Source organism: Chelmon rostratus, chromosome 2, assembly GCF_017976325.1.
Source record: "Chelmon rostratus isolate fCheRos1 chromosome 2, fCheRos1.pri, whole genome shotgun sequence".
NCBI classification, from domain to species: domain Eukaryota; kingdom Metazoa; phylum Chordata; class Actinopteri; order Chaetodontiformes; family Chaetodontidae; genus Chelmon; species Chelmon rostratus.
In genome coordinates this window covers 15,248,418-15,268,273 of record NC_055659.1, presented here as the reverse complement: position 1 = coordinate 15,268,273, position 19,856 = coordinate 15,248,418, and the positions used below count along the sequence as shown (strand labels likewise).

At 39.6% G+C, this 19,856-nt stretch overlaps 2 protein-coding genes across 2 annotated transcripts; both read right to left on the bottom strand.

The window, feature by feature from the left end:
• Positions 1 to 475: 475 nt before the first annotated feature.
• LOC121612568 (solute carrier family 2, facilitated glucose transporter member 11-like) lies at positions 476 to 5,816 on the bottom strand. Its single transcript, XM_041945543.1, has 12 exons — positions 5,796 to 5,816; positions 4,255 to 4,353; positions 3,943 to 4,103; positions 3,272 to 3,396; positions 2,751 to 2,880; positions 2,277 to 2,425; positions 1,804 to 1,991; positions 1,617 to 1,727; positions 1,140 to 1,241; positions 989 to 1,064; positions 769 to 896; positions 476 to 670 (listed from the first exon to the last, which is right to left on the bottom strand). Exons 1-12 carry the CDS (start codon positions 5,814 to 5,816, stop codon positions 476 to 478), a joined length of 1,485 nt encoding a protein of 494 aa, XP_041801477.1.
• A 2,685-nt stretch (positions 5,817 to 8,501) lies between these two features.
• Positions 8,502 to 16,540, bottom strand: slc2a11a (solute carrier family 2 member 11a). Its single transcript, XM_041956006.1, has 12 exons — positions 16,517 to 16,540; positions 16,116 to 16,214; positions 15,218 to 15,378; positions 14,506 to 14,630; positions 14,170 to 14,299; positions 13,903 to 14,051; positions 13,176 to 13,363; positions 12,482 to 12,592; positions 11,219 to 11,320; positions 10,436 to 10,511; positions 9,819 to 9,946; positions 8,502 to 8,720 (listed from the first exon to the last, which is right to left on the bottom strand). The coding sequence occupies exons 1-12, from the start codon at positions 16,538 to 16,540 to the stop codon at positions 8,502 to 8,504; spliced, it is 1,512 nt and encodes a 503-aa protein (XP_041811940.1).
• Between the last annotated feature and the right edge of the window lie 3,316 nt (positions 16,541 to 19,856).

Below are 19,856 nucleotides of genomic sequence, written 5' to 3'. Positions count from 1 at the left end.
AGGGCAGCTGGACTTGGTTGTAGAAACATGAAAACATTTCGACTCCAATCCAAGGGGCAATGAGTGCTGTTACACTATTCACATAGAGCAGGTCTAGATCATACAGACCCAACGAGTAACCAATGGTAGCAAGGAAAAACTTAGACTTCATCTTGGTTAAAATGTGCTCAAACTGTATTATTTACAGTAGTGAATACCAATTAAATCTAGTAACTAAATATAATATGAGAGACAGTATTCAGATGCAATTGCAAATGTTTTATTTTCCGTTTGAATATATTTACAAACTCCACATCCTTACTGACAGATCTGGTTTCAAAGTTTCAAATGATCAGTTAGATGGTTATACTACAAGGTAATAAATATATTTGACTTAAATGTGACACACAATTGTGTTTTTTTTTTCTTTTACAGCTTAACCCAAGAAAAGGTTTATGCAAAAAAAAAATTTAAATTGATAAACTATTTTAAAAAGTTATAATTTAGTTGTTAGATCAGTGCCAGTCATCTCAATGTCAGCGCCTCTTTTCTTGTAATTCAATTTGCTGAAGTCCTCCATAATTTCTACCATTGTCTTTCCTTTGGTCTCTGGGACAAAATATAAAAGAAATGCTGCACTGAGAAAAGTGTAAGCCACAAAAATCAGGAAGCAGAACTGGCCGAGTCCATCCTGCAGAGGCACACATGAAATCAGACTGTGTTAGATAAAGCAGCCAAACAGAGAGATGTATGTGGATTATTTGAGATGATACACAGCAGATATCTCACCACAACGTAGCTGAACAACAGACCCACAAGGAACATGCTCAGCCAGCTGATGGTCCCACTGATCACATAGGCAGAAGGTCGCCAGGCTTGTAGGAAGAGGTCGGCAGGGAGAGTCATAGACACTCCCGCTGAAGGAAGATAAAACAATATGTTTTACGCTGGATGAAAAACGCCTGTGAAATGATTCACCTGTGAGCTGAAGAAGCATGAGAAAACTCACAAGGTCCAAGCCCGTAAATGCAGATGACGCAAAAGATCAGGGCGATGTTCACGTACGGGATCCATGAGTTCAGGTCCTGTATGAGAGAAACATAATTTATCATCTGCAATGCAGCAAAGAGGAAGGTGCACTTCTGGTGGAGTGTATTTACCTTGAAGGACAGCGTTACAGTAAGTATGGACATGGTGACGCCCATAAATAGATAGCCATACCCCATCAGCTTCTTTCTGCCAGCACGATCTATCAGGAAAGACTGACATGAGACGTGACATCATCACTTTCCACCTTCTAGTATATCAAACTAATTAATCTGTTTTTACCCTTCTCTTTTTTTTAGAGATTGAATTCATTGATTTTTCAAAATTATATACAAAGGTAGTATCCCAACATATGAGACAAATTGACATTTTATTTAGTAAAAGAAAACATGGGGATTTCTGAACCTTTATCATTTTCCTCTTATCCAAGTTTTCTCTCTCTCTGCTTATAATGTATGTTATGTTTTAGGAAAAGTCCACAAGGTGAGCTCTGTGACATAAATATTTGTGCATCATCCATAACCCAAACCAAGATTTCAGTCTCCTTTGAGGACCAGATTCATGCCAGGCTGAAGACGTACAGTACTTACACACAGCATCACAGTGAGGAGCTCTGTTGCTCCAAGACCGATGGACAAGTAATGCATCTGGTCCTCTGGCACCCCTGACTCACGGAAGATGTCGAAGGCGTAGAAATACAGCTGCACGAGAGAGAGAGATGTGAGGGGCTGTGTTGTGTGAATTGACATGTTCATGTGGGGTTTGAAATGAGCGTACGGCGTTGATGCCGCAGAACTGGACACCAGCACAGGGGACGACCAGAGTCAGCAGCTGCCATCTCACACAGCGGGAGGTGAGGACGTCCTTCACAGTCTTTGCCCTCTGTCCCCGTGCGCTCTCTCGCTCCTTCTGCATGTCGTCCAGCTCCTGCTTTAAGTCGTCGTGCTGCCACAGCCACTGCAAGGCTTCCATGCACAATCACACACACACACACACACAGGTTAGACGTGATGAATCTGATGTTCATTCATGACCCAGTCTAGATATAGTAAAAGTTAGCTGTCTTTACTTTATTTACTCAAGGACTGTGCTGAAGTATAATGTGTCTGGATAATGATTCTACGTCTACCAACTCCAGCTTTAAAAGTCTCCTCTTTGACAGACAAGAGCTTCTAAACTTGCAGTAATGTTTGAGCAGACTTTATAATCCAGCGTGATGCGTGGAAACAGAGTCCTTTGTGTCCACTCACCCTTCCTGGTGCCTTCAGTGTCTCCTTTGTCAATGTAAAGGTATCGTGGTGCCTCAGGGAAGAACAGCAGCGTCACAGACTGCAGGATGGCAGGAATGCCACTAACAGCTAAGAGATATGGCCACATTTCTTCTGTGCCCATCATCTCCCTCAACAGAGTGCAAAAAAGTAGCAGAAAAAGGGAAAAACTGTAAATCAGTGATTAAGATTTTAATACATAACCCAGACAAATCACTCGGTGCTATTTAGTAAGACCAGGTCGACAATGTCGTGTACTTTAGTTGGGAACAAGAAAAAGTCTTTGATCACAACAGCAAGACACTAAATGGACAACTGCAGTGGAAATGTTTAAGAGTAACTTGGTCTCCTTAATAAGTAAGTGAGTAAGACGTTGCTTTTCTGCCCAGTTTGTCTTGACTAGCTCGTTTTTGTGTAAATATTACTGAGTTTAAAGTGCCAACAGTCGGTTCTTACTTGATGCCAATTATTTGACCCATGACTTTTCCAAATCCGACGAAGATTGAGGTCGTGAGAGTCAGGAAACCTCGCAGTTTCTTTGGAGAACTCTCCCCGAGGTACATGAGGTGCACGCTCAGGCCAAGGCCTGCGGAGCACAGCGGGATGAAGGGATAAAAACACAACCCGAAAGGCTGACAAAAACCTCAAAAACAGGTAACACACTCACACGCAGACACACACTACCCAAGCTGCAGCAGTGTGAAAACTGACAGTTATCCTACCATGTTCATTTACCCTTCTACGTGTTGAATTCTGATGTTTAGGTGTGATTAAAAAAATATTTCATGTCTGTCAGGGTGTAAAATTTTGTGAAATTATAATAAAAAGCCCCCCAAAACAATCAGTTTTCATTCCTTTAAAGGTCAACTAATGACAAGGATATTAATATTAATTGTGTAATATTGTATGCTGTGAAACTGTGCTATGTTCCGAGTGAATATCAAACCATTGCAGCCCTGCACATGGTCAGAACGTACCAACATTATATCCGGAGAGAAATCTTCCCAGCAAGACCATCTCAAAAGATTTGGCCATGCGGCTGAAGAGCATTAGGAGAGCGGCTACGATCCCCACGGTGTTGCTGAACAGCAGAGCTTTTTTCCTGCAAAATCGAAAGAAAGATTTTATTAAATGGGAGTTTGCACTGCTAATGTCTTACATATTCGTCTTGTAAAGGAAAGCTCAAAGACTGGTTAAAGGATTACCAGAAGTGTGACCATTTAGTAGACTGAGACCACTTGATCTCGTTAAGTTGGACTGTACTCAATTGTGTGCTTGTGAATGTAATTTTGAAATGTGTATTTTGTAATTGTATTTTTATGTAATGTGTATTTCCATGTTTTTAATGTGTACTTCCATGTTGTTTTATTAGGCAATTAACATTCTGCCCAAGGACTACAGTTGAAAATTTGCTAATCAGCTATAAACTGGCACATTTACGGCAATGTTCATCAATGTGCACTGTCCTAAATAGAAAAAAAAAAGCAACACATAATCAATCTATGAGCACATTCCATTACGTTTTATACAAGTAATGATATTTGCATTTAACAGATGGGATTTTTTGGTTGCTATTATTTAACAAGCCTATCTCCCCGTAGATGCATTGTTAGGCAATATAACCATGATGTGTGTGAGTGTCTCTCACCGGCCGTAAGTGACGGGAAGGCTGCCGCTGTGAACGGCGCCTGCCCAGGATCCAAGACTCAACACAGCCACGATGAAGGACCAGATGAGCTGGTTGGTAGAATCAGCCACTGGAGCTCGGTACCTCAGCATCCATGTGTGGTTCACAAAACTCTGAACGTGCTGAGGAAAGGTCAGAGAGGTCAAGGGATTGCCTGCTTGTTAGGAGAATGACAGCACATGGAAATAAGACCTGAAATCTACAGTAACTGTGTGCAGACACACACACACAAGTTTTCATGCATGCTTTGCACCCAGCTGATAGAAATCTTACCACTGCCGGAGAAGCGATGACAGAAACTTGAAAGCCATACTGAAACGATCCCCCAATCCCCAGGACCAGCGTCAGCAGATACAGCCTCCAGTACTGCAGCTGGAATGTAAAGTGAAAACCACGGTGACCTGTTTGGTCTTACAGTGGTTACTTACAGGACCTAATTAGACGCTGCAGGAGAGGACAACAGGAGAGGGAATATGGGGCCCAAACATGTGTTTCATCATCAGAAATGTCACCCACATGTATTAACCTTCAGGCAGCTCGGTAGACGCCACACTGGGTTCTCACCAGTTCCTCATTGTTCTGCTCCGTTACAGATGTTAGTTTAAGCTGAACAGCTTCACTTTCTTGTTATAAATGCAGACACAAAATGTTATAGAAGAAGAAAATGTATAAAATCTTTAAACTTCCTGTTTAAATTGTAAAAATATGATGATTTTTTTTAGATGTTTCTAAAAGTAGTATATGAAGTATAATTACTAGTTATTTCACACATTAATATTTTGCATAGAAATCATATGATGATGAGCCTTCCTCTTCTTTTTCTTCTTCTTCCTATTAGATTATACCACCGAACATGTAAAATAGTTAAAATCAGCTCCACTTACAACTACAACAGTAAAATGTTTATTAGTGAAAATAATCTATATGATACTCAATAATAAATGCTCATAAATGCTAATAAATGCTCAGGCTTATTGTTCTGCTTTATGAGAACTTTTACTTTTGATACTTGAAGGGCATTTCAAGATTTTAAGGACAGTTAATAATTCTACTGTAAGTGAGATGCTTACTTATAATGGAGTATTTCTATTTTGCAGAATTTACATTTTTATTGTAGTAAAACATCTGATTTCCACCACTGCATGTATGTACACTTTATTTACATTAAGTGTATTTGCACTGAAATGTGTTTTATGAATACAGATTGCCTTGTCTTGTCTTGTCTTGTGTTACTGTACTGACATTTAGCTATGCAGCTTTAGTTATATGTTTTGAGGTTTTTAAATGTCTCTTATTGTTTTGAGATTTAGGTGAACTGACCCTTGAATTATTACAAGAGGTGATCTATAAATGCATTCTATAAATCCATAATGATCTATTTTTATTTATTTTGTTGGTTTTAGTGTTGCATTCAAATTGTTTAGCTGTATTACATTTGTACTATTTAGCAGCTTCATCTGTAAAGTGCTTTGAAGGCATGAACATAGATAATAAAGTTTGATTAAGTGATTGATATTAAGTTTTAAATACCCAACGTGCAAAGACAACATGAAAGAAAATTCACAGCAAATACAAAAAATACAAACAAGGTTTTTTCTGTATTTGCTCGAGGTTTCTGTGTTTATTTTGTCCCTAAAACTTGACAGATGATGAATGTGATTTCTTCTTTTGCTTGCGCCTTCTGAATGACACAATAAAGTGTTTCCCAAACTGTATATGCGCTAAGTGGAGGTTTTTTAATCTGCAGTTCTGATGGAAAAAGTTTTCAGATGTAAGTTCACAAACAGTGCAGCAATGTAACAGCATTCACCTACCTTTCTGACTGCACCATGCATTTTTTGCTCTGGCTCCATGAATGCTGGCTGCAGAAGGACCAGCAGACCAGCATATATGAAGGATGCGTCCTGAAGTTACACATCGATAGACTTTAGTTGTCCATTCATGTTCTTGAGCAAGATTGTCATGTTCCGTCGCTTACAATAGGGGCGACTAGACGCTGCACTAGATCCAACCTGGCCCGTCTGGTTGAGTCTTGTAGGTGTTACAAGTCATGTGAGTATATTACATGCACTGGTTAGACATTACAGACAGGAAAAAAAGAAATCCCAAACATACTTAGATGGAGAAAAAAAAAAAAAGGACCTGCAGTTTCTGCATATTTACGGTCACATGGAGCTTGTACTTTAAACATCATTAGTACTCGTGCACATACAAAACATCACATATTAAAGAGGCACTCCACTGATTTCACGCATGAAGATGAGGTTACTCATTGAAGTTGCATAATCTCCCCATGTGGCTGTGGAGGAGCTTTGACAGGCCAGGGGGACACAACCCTGTCAGAGTGACGTCTGCATTACAAACTGGGGTTGTGACAGTTGAAATATGTGGGTGTTCACCAGGTATGGGGGGTCCGATGAAGGACACGGTCGAGTTACACTATGGGAATTGTAGGATCCAGCATCTGTACCAGATACCTACAGTCAGGACATCTTGAATAAAAAACTATAATCCATTTATCTATTGTTTTTGCAAATAGCCACCAGATCTTTTGTTTGTTTTTTTCAAATTGTAATTGAGTGTGTATGTGTGTGCATGTGTGTGTGTAAACCTTTCTGTTTTCTCAGGCCTATGAAAAGTGTTAGTGTGAATGTGTGTGCAGGTATTATCGGTGTGTATAAAACTTGGTTGCTTTTCATTATTTTCACTATTCTGCCATTGTGATGCATATATGCTTGATGTTGTTAGGTCTCTTTTTTGAAATGTAAAGCACTACAGAGACTTTCTTTGTAAAGTAAAACAGCCCTGCCCTGCCTGCTCACATCGTCCACACACCCTTATGTGACATGGATATTCAGTTTATCTCTTTATCTCGTTTTCTCTGAATTGTAACAGGGCAATCTGTCAAACAGCTGCTCACATTTGTGAATGACCGTGTCAAATGTGCACAATATATTTATTAATCATCTTGCTTTTTACTGTCATTTCCTCTTTTTCAGTTCATTTCCTGTTAGAAAAGATTATTCTCCACACAGCATGACTATGTCATGTTTTTGTTGGGTCATTTTATTGAGGTTTTATAATGCTTATAAAAAGTGAAATGCTTAAATGAAATACAAAAAGAAAGCAATGTTAATAATATAAGATACTTTATTGGCTCAGAATTAGATCATTTAAACAAAAAAGAATGAAAGAAATATTCAGCACACACACAACACATTGCACACATGTAAAAACGTTAAATTTCACAAATTCAGTCATTCTAATGCATGAATGAATTCATGAATGTATGTGTGCACACTGACAATTTATACTCAATAAGGTGCAAATTCACTGAAATTAAATACATTCTCTTTGATATGGCGATCTATCTGCCACACAGAACTGACTTCAGCAGCCTGTAGGTCTACAGCTTACCTTTCACATCCCGATTGAGCCATGACACAGTCTGCAGTGGTGGAGAGTAACTAAGTACACTTACTCAAGTACTGTACTGAATTACATTTTTTGGTAATTTCACTTTGAGTATTTTAATTTTATGCTATTTACTTTACTTATTGCACTTTTTTACTCCACTACATTTATAAACAGCAATGGTTACCAGTTAGTTATAGATTAAGATTTCGCAAATAAAACATAAAATCAATTTACAGAATATGATATTTAATTGCCTAGCAGTATATTAAGTAGTTAAATGTTGTCCACCTCCACCAGCTGTAAGATTAAAATGTATTAATTTGAATTTCAATAATATGACTCTCTGAACAGGGACTCTTCTGCCCAACGAGCACTTTTAACACTTTAAACACTATTTTTGCTGTTAATACTGTTGCACTTTCCCTTAATTGAAGTCTTGAATGTAGGACCTTTACATGTGACAGAGTATTTTATAGAACGGTATTGCTACTTTTACTTCAGTAAAAGATATGAGCACTTCTTCCACCACTGATAGTTTGTCATGTTCATTGCTACTCTGCTGGCAGCATGCCTGACAACTATATTCTTTGTCCCATTAAACAGGATTGCAATAAAATGCATTACTCTTTATGTGCTAAAACATCCTTATAAATAAATGTGTTCAGTGTTTTTTCAGCTATGGTGACACAAGTGTTCAGGCTAACAATCCATTATTTTTCAATTAATTCTGAACGACCACCTTTGCTTCATCTGATACATAAAACACTTCACTTCCTGTGTAGCAGATGATCTCATCGTCTGCCACAGGTATCTGAAAAAACAGAAGTTTATATTACTGTTGTCTCATATCAATCACTAGAGTAGGAAACAGAAGTGTATACATGTGAAGGCGTCAAAGTTAATTCTTCTATATTTTCTTCATAGAAAACACACTCCAGATTAAGGAGTTACAGCGGATCTAAGTTGCTTTTGGTGATTTGACAGTGAACATTTCCGCCCGTTCCTGTCAGACCATGCAGGACTTCTTCCAGCTCAAGCAGATCAGGTCCTAAAGTGAGGCATTCAGTGGATTTGACTGTGTGGTTTAGGAGAAAACAGTTTGTCTACAAGGCCGTGGAGAGACACACTTCACCCAGCTGATACTGAGCTTGACTTTGTGGGTCACACTTTCTGTCCTGGCCTTTGAAGTTGAGCTTGTGGAATTCACTTGTGATGGCCGACAGAGACTTGCCTTTGGTCTCAGGCAGAAACAGGCCGACAAACAGAGCAGACACCAGGCAGACTGCTCCGAAAGGCACAAAGCAGAACTCACTCAACTCGCTCTGTAAAAGAAAGGTAACAGAAAGATCAATCAGACTGATGAAAGATGTGATATAAATGACTAACGAAATGTCTAATTCTGTGTGTTTCCTGTACTTGTATATGAAAACATATGAAGAATGCCAAAACGACTTGTATTAGTGGGAAAATAATCGAGACTGGTGGTAAATCTGTGTGCAAACTGGGAGACACTGTTTTGCTTGTTTGCTTCAGAGGCGCACACAACGTGAAATACTTTAAGTTCTCACCTATTATGTCTCAAATTGCTGACTACCATTGTATTAAAAGAATAACAGAGTTTGTAGGCCTTTGATGCTGCTGTATTTATCCTTGCTTATATCTTATTATTATTATTATCAAGTGAGTCTTATTCTCCATTGTCTATTCATTAAGTATCATCCTTATTCTTATATTTATTCTATATGTCTTTTATATGAAGCAGTTGCATTTGTATGTGATTTCCTTGTTGTTTAGCACTTTGAGCTACAATTCTTGTATGAAAGGTGCAATACATACATATATAATTATTATATATAATATTATGGTTAGTTATTAAATAAAACCTTAACTTCAAGCTCCATATAATAGAGAGACTGTTTCAGAGATCAGAGATAAAGCCAAGAGCATCCTGACAGAAATTCCTGATCCCTCATTTCCTCACTTTGAGACTCTGAACTCTGGAGGGCGCTGTAGGGTGCCTACATATAAATATTTCTTTCATGCTGCATTTTAACCTGCTTGATAACTTGCTGTCTCCTAACCATTACTTATTGCCTCATGTCAGGTGGCTGAAAATTTTAAAACTAGAAAAAGCATTTTTGGCTATTACAGTATGAGCTATAGAAGGAAACAGACAGAAAACAGAGATAGAGAGCAGTATATCCCCAGTCAGAATACCACCCATAAACCAGTGTGTTTTAAATAATGACTTATTAATAATGCTGTAGGAGTATGTACACTGTGTTTTAAATTTAGATAATTTTAGAGCAAACCACTCTGTATGTATACTTGTTTACTGTCACTGCATGTTTGTTAAATGGATGAATTAATGTACATATGGACAGATGCTGACAGCTAAAAGGACATATTGGCAGACTGACCACTAGAAAAGGGAAGATCATTCCAATGATAAAAAGGTTGAGCCACATCATGGAGCCGGCGATCATGTAGGCTGCAGGCCGAGCAGTCTGATTAAAGATCTCTGTGGGCAGAACGCCGGTCACTCCAGCTGAAATATAAAACATGATCAGAGTTAGCTTCTTGATCACATCCTTACAAATATATATGCATGGACGAGTGCAGGACAGTTGTTAACTAAATGTACCTGATAAACTGATAGTAACTGAGACTACTGAGAGTATATGACCTGAAATGTGCTCTGAGGAGACAGTTTACACTTGTATGCAAATGTTAGCAGCTGCTGACACTTGCAGGGAACTGCTGTATTTATGGCTCATGTAGATGTGAGAAGGCCCTCAACATCTGAGTTAATGTTATGGAGTTACATTGAAATAGCTGCAGTAAAGACTTCTGTATTGAAAGTGTATTGAAGTGTATTGAAGATATTGACCCAATGAATCAAGTCCTTAACTGGTCCGTCTTGATGACATTCAAGAGAGAAGACTGGCTATTTTAATTTCATTACTGCACCTGGAGATGGCATTTTGTGAGTCTGTTTCTCACAAAACCCTCATAAAGAAAGCCTCCAAACACCGACCTGGTCCCATGCCAAAGCTGAGAATGTAGGTGAAGATGCAGGTCATGCTCAGGTATGGCATCCAGGATATATGGTGCTGTTTGCATGTGGGGAGGAAAGTCAAATATGCACAGTGAGCACTTCACAAGCAAGAAGAAAGAAATCAGATCTCGCACTCTGACACTTAAATGTTCCACAGATTGACCAGAGGTTTGTGATAAGTCTTTAAGTTAGTATAAGTAACTTAAATTAGAAACTGCTCAAACTCCAAATCATGTAGTGCAAATCCAGTCAAATTTCTGATATCATCTTCCTTTTACCTAAATTCTTCAAAAATCAAATATTTTCGTAAGCCTGAACATTAAACCACGACGCCTCCTCGTGGACTGACTTACACACTGAAATGGATTTCACTGAGTTCACTGCTCTCACACTCATCATATTCATTTATACAGCATCTCTGTGTTTTCATTTACATCTACAGTGAGTTTGATTTTAAAGGCAAAATCTGTTTGCTGTCAATAACTGTGAGTTGTCGAAATTGTCTTAATGTCGGATACAGTTATTGTCTCGTTTAGCATTTGGTCAACAAAAAGTAAACAATCACAAACACAATGTAACACCCATTAAACTGACCTCTAATCTGAACCAGACTATAATAATTATTAAGTTATTAGTACCAGTTCACCATAAAAAACTCATATAATAATCACGGTTATCATTGTTTACTTTAACATTGAAGCTACATGCATGATTTGACATGAGAAAGCTTTTTGTTTAGACCATGTAAGTGATTTATAATACCTCTAACAACAGAGCAATTGTGAAGACAATAGCCCAGATGGTCATCAGGATGAACCCTCCCATCAGCATGAACCTCCGGCCTTTGCGCTCTATCAGCAGGTTCTGGGAAACATCCAAATATGTACATCAGACTCTGTTGCTGTTTTATTAAATTATATGTAAAACTTTACAGTAAAGTACATTAAGTCCACAGCAGTAACCACAGAACAAATACAAATAAGGGACTTCCTGTAGTGAATGGATATTAATGTGCTGCATTTGTGAGCTCATGGTATATTTACTGCAAAAAATAATACTTACTACATGCACTAATACTATGTAAAAATAGGAACTATATGCATACAATATGCACATAGTGATTAGATATTGTTTTTTTTTTCATTTAGAACTTGATTAAAAGTTAATCAGGATTAATTTACTTTGAACCAGAAAACGTTCTGTTGGTAGACATCATGATACTAATCATTGCACACTGCTCTTTGAAGGAATAGTCTGGCATTTTGGGAAATATGCATATTCTCTTGCTTGCACAGAGTTAGATGAAAATATCGACCAGTGCAGTAAATCTGTATCTGGAGGTAGCAGCTGGTTAGCTTAGCTGGAAACTGGAAACAGAGAGACAGCTATCTTAGCTTTGTTTTGATCTGTCTTTAGTTTCCTGATTAACATGTTACATCTTTTGATTGCTTTTTAAAAGGAGGTTTTGCGCCAGAATATTTCTTGGCTAGGTGAAGCAACTAACTTCATGAAATCTTGTCTAAACCGTGAGTTTGCTAGCCGACCAGAGGAAGTCAGTTATTGCGCTGTAGAAGTGCTGATAGCTTTTGGTACATTAGGACAGAGCCAGGCTAGCTGTTTCTACCAGTTTCCAGTCTTTATGCTAAGCTAATCTAACCACCTTTTTCCCAAAATGTCAAAATATACCTTGAACATAACATTTTCTTTTCAAGTGTCAAAATATAGTCGATTCAAGGATAATCTAGGAACTACATGTTTCCCTCTTTCCCTCATGTCAGCCCCAGATCTGTTCCTCTTCTTTGTAGCTACTCAGAAATATGTGTCTTACTGAGAAGTGTTCATACGGTGTTAGTTTAACATCATATGTCCTGGTGATCTCGACTGTGAAATGAAATGTAAAACCTACTGTTTGTACAAAAGGCCTACAGGGGGCTGATCCTTGTCCTGTGAGTGAGATATGCTAACAACAGTCTCTCTTTACCTCCAGCCGGTTACATAACATGCGTTTTAATGTCGGATACTTACACACATGATACACGCTGTGAATTCACATGTACCAGTGCCAATTGTGATATACTGGATTTTATCGTCAGATATTCCAGCCTCTTTGAACACATATGATGCATAGAAGTAAATCTGAACGACAAAGAACATAAAAAGACATTAGAGTTCTGCAGAGCATCATTACAAGTGTTTCAACTGTTTATAAGCTGATTAATGCAGCATTTGGTACAAAGAGAAACTATGTTAATACCCTGTCCCCTCCCTAAAACTGCCAAGCCTGTAGTCAGCACTTTCTGAAGAGAAGGCAGCTTGTTGCAGCTTTGAAAATCAGTTAAGACGTGTTATTAACACTTGTACTGTGTATACAGAGCAAAAACTACTAAGAAAATACTTTCAGTACATAATACACATTCAAAACAATAGGCTGTCTTTACACATCAGTCATTTCACATTACAGGAACCGATGCCAACACCAGCGTACATTATTAATATGACCTGCAGGAACGTAAAAAAACCCGACAAGACACAATCCGCTGATGGAACATCTCAAATTTCTAATCAACCGTCTGACGGAGCAAAGCACCAGAGCAACATCTGACACTGTTGCTGTAGCTCCGGAACAGTAACAGTGATCCTCATGGGTTACGTAAAGGTATTTTCAATGAACACACTGTAAAAATCTATCTGACAATAACACTGGTGCGGCTCTTCTTACCGAGTCATTACCGCAGAGCTGCATGGCACTGCTGATGACCATGACTGAGATGAGCTGCCAGCGCACTGAGCGGTCAGTGAAGAGCTCCCAGGGTCGGCTGGACCTCATGCCCTTTGCCTCAGCTTGCTCCTGCAGGATTTCATCAAGCTCGCTGCTCTGGACCTCACAGCCTCGCAGTCGTCTCAAAGCTGACCAAGAAAAAAGCACAAATTTCATGACATTATTCTGTGGCTATAACCATTATTCTGTATGTTTCTATATGTATATGTATATGCGTGTGTGTGTGTGTGTGTATATATATATATATATATATATATAAATGTATATGTATGTGTGTGTGTGTATATATATATGTTTAATAAAACTGATGTGCTGAGTTGACAATAGAAGTGGAAGAAGTGCTCAGGTCCTTTTACCTTTGTTGTACTAATACAACAGTGTAAAAATACTGCGTTCTAAAGTACAGAACATATTCTCACTCAACTCAAAGGATAAAAAAAAACTGTACAGTTGACGTGAAGCTAGTTTTAGCTTAATCTTATACAAAGCTTGCTAATTTCGTTCTGTGGCTACTAATCCAGCAGTTGCAAGGGGAACCAAAATACGTCTGATGGGTTGTAAGATGATTTCTGGGACTAATAAGAACAAACCAATTCTGCTATCCAGATCTGTTTTGTGCTTTTCTCTAATATTTACATATGTTGTATTAGCATATTACTCTACACACCGTTAATGCAAGCCTCCTTGTCCCCCCGGTCGATGAGCAGGTATCTGGGGCTCTCCGGGAACCACGGCAGGGTGAGGAGCTGAATGAAGCCGGGAATGGCATTACTGGCAAGAAGGTACTGCCAACACGGCTCACTGCCCAAAATCTCTCTATAAATAAATTAATAATCAAGAGAGTTACTGTGGACAGCTAATCTACGGCACATATTGTTCATTATTTGTGGTAAAAGCTAAGGGCTTTTTGATGAAAATTTGTCACCATTCATACCTGAGTCCAACCACCTGTCCTAACACAACACCAAACGCTGTGAAAACAGCTGACGACAAGGAGATAGCCCCCCTTAAGTGCTTCGGCGCACTTTCGCCGAAATACATGGGCTGCACATTCATGCTGATCCCTGCAAACACACAGTGAGGTTTCTGTTGAACGCCTGTTTTTCTTTCCTTTCTTGTTTCCATTATTACTTAAATGTCTCACTTTAGTTCAGTTCTCAGTTCAGCCTGCTACCTGCATTATGAATATACAGGACATAAGAAGAAATTCTGACAGTATAAACAGGTATTTAAAGGCAAACAGAAATATTTACTGACAGAAATGACATACCGGCGTTTATCCCAACCAGGACACGTGACAAAATGATCATCTCAAAAGACTTGGCAGCTCTGCTTGTCACAGCTAAGAGTGCGCCGCTCATGAGGAAAATGTTGTTCAACAACAAGCATTTCTTCCTTGGGAAGAGAAAAGAAGGAGACAAAATAAATAGATCGCTAACAACTCATGACTTATTGGTCAAAGAGTGAAATACAGACTCATGGACTTTCTGTTTGGCCATCTTGCAGGAATACCATGTGGGTATACTGATTGTATGAATTTCCCCAAACCAGCAATGAATACATCCTACCAACAAGCTGGATATATCTTATTCCTCTGAGCCATACAGCTCCATTGTTGTCCAAAAAGTAATAAAAACACATCATGTTGCAATAGATGACGGTTCCTTCATTATGACGAACATGGTAGTTTATTTTGAATCAATCTGACATACCCCATCCTGCTGCTGTAAAAACTAACCACAACATAAAATGCGTATTCATCCACAGCTGAAAATAGACCATGGATGGACCAAAACTCATTCCAGTGTCATATGTATGTATCCAGGAAAGTAAACAGTCTCTTTATTTGTTCATACATGTGCATATCAACAGGTGTATCATTCACTCTCTGCACACTGCAGTGAAAATCTCCATTTTTAATCTTCTGCACTCATGCATTCACACATTTCTATACATAAGCACAATGCAGCATCTTATGTTACCTCCCAAAGCGTATGGTCATAGGTCCCGCGATAAGAGCCCCTGCAAAGCCCCCCAACGAGAAGATGGAAACGATAATTGTCCAGAGCAGGGTCACCTGGTAGTCCTCCAACTGCATGTCCCAGCGCTCCAGGAATGTCTCATTGATAAAGGTTTGGATAAACTGTGAGGAAAGACAAGACAGTCGGCCACTGAAGTCTCACTAAGTTAATCAAACACACACATACCTGCAAACAGAGCAGTGGTTAAAACTGACACTGATTACCTCAGCCAACAGAGTTTGTGAGGTCTTTTAGTTTGTCCGTCTGTCATAAAACATGTGTTTCTGTTGGCGAGTTGCAGAATTGTTTGCTGCTTATGGAAGTTTGTGCTTTCATGTTTCAGTGCAGCTGCTCGGCTCAACAAAGCACTGAGGAAAGATCCTGCATCCAGAATTAGTTTCAACAGCACAATGCAATTGGATGCGTTACAGTGAGAAAGACTAATCACAGAAACAAGTAGCCTAATTCTTGTTTGTGCCAATTCACACTGCGACCCAAATATGAAATAGCAGTGATGCTGGTCTACTCAGCTCGTACAAAACACACACACACACACACACACACACACACACACACACACACACACAGCACTTATTGAAAAGCATCATACACAAATTACACAAGTATCAGCAGTATTTATTTACCACAATGCAAATATTAAAGTACATGTTCACACTGGTAGATGGAACTTTTTGAGTGGTAACCCTGCAGGGCCCTATCAGCTCTATCAATAAGTAAATATCCTATATGGGTATATTTGAATGAATAATTAATTCTGAGAGACACTGTGAAATCTGCTGGTGTGTGAACACACACACACACACACACACACATGCAATTTGGCTGCAAAAAACCTTACAGTTGTGGGAGCGTTCATTATGGCGAGGTTGTAGCCATACTGAAGAGTTCCTCCAATGGCTGCAGATGCCACCATTAACACCAATGTCAGTGAACTGCTCTGTTGATACAAACAGATATAGATAGATTATTTATTTAAGCAAGTGCACAACCTGCAACTGGAGAGGAAATATCAGAATTACACCTGCGGCGTATGACAATATGTCCACTATGACAAAGTTTTGTTTTATTGTTACTTTGATAAAAAAAAGATCTTCAAACAGCACTGCACCTCATATTTACTACACAGCCTCCATGTATTCCGCTTTCCTGCGAGAATTTTCTGCTTAATTCTACAACCCAAACAAGGGAATTAAACTCTAAGATAAAGTGCTGACTGTATAACATACAAGTGTAATTTACCTTCTGCGCATCGGCATGCGACATTGTTAATCGAAGTTGATGGTAAAACAGGTAAAAAGTGACTTGATGAAGTCCGACAGCGAACCACGCAGGTCAGCCCACCTCCCCAAATAACTCTCCTTTACTGCACAACCTCGAGCACGCGCCTGAAGCGTGCGCGTGACGGCGTTCGGCCTCTTAACGATTGGCTGCAGCCGTGCGACCACAAGTTCGAGCGAGTGACCGAACACGCCTTAGCGGGGCTCTTATAACGCCGCAACAATGATTCTGTCTCACCTCAGCGTGGAGGGACGAATTAATGTCACGCACGGTTTTCGGTGAGCAATTAAGAACAACATCACGTGCGCAGCGCGGTTTTGCATCAACCACACAGCAGTGACGTCCAGGTGCGAGGAGGTGACGCGTTTCACTTTGTAAATCAATAAGACAGCTGTCAAAGAAGTCACACTGCACGTGCACATCAGTCTTATTTTAAAATCCTAGTTGTAACATATCTCCAGGCTGCTTCTGGACCAAGTTTTCTCTCCTGCGCTGTGATGGAGATTTCTGTGCGTCAGCTTGTGGTGATTTGACTTAAGAATATGCACCATGCGAACACAGCATAAACTAAAATAGCAAAGATATTAAATAGAGATGTAGACACAGGAGAGATCTAATAATGCGGGGCCTGCCTTTATTAATATTATTCTTAAGTGGCAGAAATTCCTGTATCAAATGTACAGTAAAGTACTCAAACGCACTCATGAACTTGAAGATTTTGTGACAGCTTGGATCTGCTTCGTGGTTTGAGGGAGAATTTTGAGTAAACTCTGCGAGTATTATAATGTCCTGTATTGTATTTCTCCTTCTGAAACAAAATTTAGTAATTCGATCTAATTTTATTATTATAATCATTAAACCCCAAAGACATGCGCCTTTAGCAAATTCTTTCTGTCCAGCAGATGGAGCTGGTTTTAAATGTTGCTTCTCTGTTTGCAGCTCATGTTGTGCATCTGAGCATCACAAATGGAAAGCCTCCATATTTCCTCTGCAGACAAGCCACTAAACTGCATAACAAAAGTTGTACTGTCCTGTAATATGTGGGTCCTTTAATGGTAACATGAAGTTACCTCATCATGAAAGGGATCAGGCAAGTTTCAATTGCTGTTTCACTTCAGATGACCCCTGAATTACAACAGCACACCCCCCTCCAATACTTTTTACAGGAAGAAACAAGTTTACTTGTTGCTGCAGCACGTTAACATGAAAGTAAGAGAAGAAGTACTGCTGTACTCCTGGAGACAATGGCAGCTTTCATGAACCTGATAAAAAACATCATGGCACCGATGACAAAGGGTCAGAGAATCTCAGAAAACATTAAAAACTTTCTGTTGGAGTCTGTGAATCCACAGCAAATTTCATGGGAATCTGGCCAGTAGCTATGGGTAATTTCTTGCTATGGACCAAAGTGTTGGACAGATGAAGCTATGATGGAGCTATTCTTAGGCTTATTCAGGAAATTAAATCAAGTCAATTGTATTTATATACAGTTTTACAGTCTGTACAGCATAACAATCCTCCAATGTCATGTATCAGATAACAGGCAAAATGGGAAAATGTGAAGACGACTTATACACTGTACATGTTCCATGTTCCATAGCAGTGACCACCTTCTGTCTACACTGTATATGCTGCTCATTTGCCAGTTGGCTGCTTTTAGCATGTGCCTGCTGTTTTCCTGTGTTTAACCAATAATGTGATGGCTTTCAAAGTGATGATTTGATCTCTGTGGTGCTCTGTTAGTTTTTCACATATCGAAGTGCTGTTTGTATTCCTGATTAAGTTCAGGTGAAATATTTTCCATTAAATATTTGCTTTATTTTGCTGATTGTTTAATTAAAGGTATTTGATATTTGATGAATTCATGCTGCACTGACTCCAGCAGAAGAGGCCAGTGATGTGGACGCTGGTGTTGGAGCATCCAGGAGGCAGGGCTGACCTCGTACACCTGTGGCGGGTGACACACGGCGCACACGGGCACAGTTACTGGAGTCTGCGTGTGTGTGAGGGGGCATCTATCACACCTGTCTCTGTGTGAGGAACCGTCATCACACCTGTCTGTGGAGAAGAAGGCTCCGTCACTGCTGTCACACACGGCTTACTAATGCAATGAGTGGTGTTGTGCTGTGTGAAGTGATGTAAACGTGTGTGAGTTGTGTGTGAGCAGGGTACTTATGTTGAGATAATCAGATTAATACAAGACATGCATAATATACAAGTGTGTCTCTGCAGTGATGCACATGGAAATTCAGTTGAATTTTTAGGTGTAGGGTCTTAATGGGTGTGGAGGAGCAGCATGGTGACAGCGTTAGACTCAGGCCGCTGGTAAGGCAGGTAGTGTGGTGAGAGAGAGGGAAGGTTGAACAGCCATCATATGAGGAGCTGCCACACCCACCATATCCTCCACCCTGACTTTCTGTTGGTTGAGGGGTGTTGAGCCCAGCAGGAGGTGAAGGTGGAGGCTTGGGTGTATCCTACAGTACTTGTTTTCAGGTAATTATACCCTATGAAAGCATACTTATGAATATTATATCACATTTCTGAGATCTCCTCAAATAATACACACTGGTCCTTTAAATTGCACACACACACACACACACACACACACACGAAAGAGACAGGGAGAAAGAGTGAGAAGTAGCTGACAAGCAATCAAGAAGCCAAAAGTTACAAGCGCAGAGATTTCTGTCACAATGAAAGTACAGGTTTGCAAAAACACCGCAGCTCGTGTGTGTTTACAGGTTAACCTGCGCGTGAGTGCGACCGTAACTCATCTATCAGCACAATCAATCAAAATTGGGTCATATCAGAGTCCTGCTTTGTAATTGGATGTGTCCGCATAGTTAAGGAATATACTTTGTCAATATATTCTTAACATACTTTATTTTTTAAGTATTAAAAAAACAACTAAACTCAAGGTAAACCAGTCCAAATCCTACCAATCTTACCTCGCGCATTGCGACCCAAAACCATGCAATTGTGCGGAAAACCGCTCAAACTGGCAACACAAGTCACCGCATCTCCACAGATGAGCTGTGCTACCATCTACTGGATTGGTTGGATATACTAGATCAAGGCCGGATGCAGCATCTAATAGTGATTTGGATCCGCTCCAAAATGTAATGTGGTCTTAATGCTGCTCTCTCTTCCACCGGGTTTCATGAAGAAACCAGTAGAGTTACTTTATCCTGCTGAGTAACACAGAAAGCAAAAACATCACCTCCTCAGCGGAGGAGACAAAAGACGTGTTATGTTGAGCTCATAATGAGGCGATGCCCTCCTCCTCGTCTCTAATTGGTCA

Excerpts from the sequence above, each read along its gene's own strand:
- slc2a11a (XM_041956006.1), bottom strand. The coding sequence starts at position 16,540 with ATGTCGCATGCCGATGCGCAGAAG. Across the intron at positions 14,052-14,169 it reads GGACAGGTGGTTGGACTCAG|AGAGATTTTGGGCAGTGAGC; the intron begins GTATGAATGGTG and ends ATTTATTTATAG. Across the intron at positions 10,512-11,218 it reads CAATTGCTCTGTTGTTAGAG|CACCATATATCCTGGATGCC; the intron begins GTATTATAAATC and ends ACATGCAAACAG.
- LOC121612568 (XM_041945543.1), bottom strand. The coding sequence starts at position 5,816 with ATGCATGGTGCAGTCAGAAAG. Across the intron at positions 1,992-2,276 it reads CACTGAAGGCACCAGGAAGG|CCTTGCAGTGGCTGTGGCAG; the intron begins GTGAGTGGACAC and ends TGTGCATGGAAG. Across the intron at positions 1,242-1,616 it reads TCCTCACTGTGATGCTGTGT|TCTTTCCTGATAGATCGTGC; the intron begins GTAAGTACTGTA and ends GTCTCATGTCAG.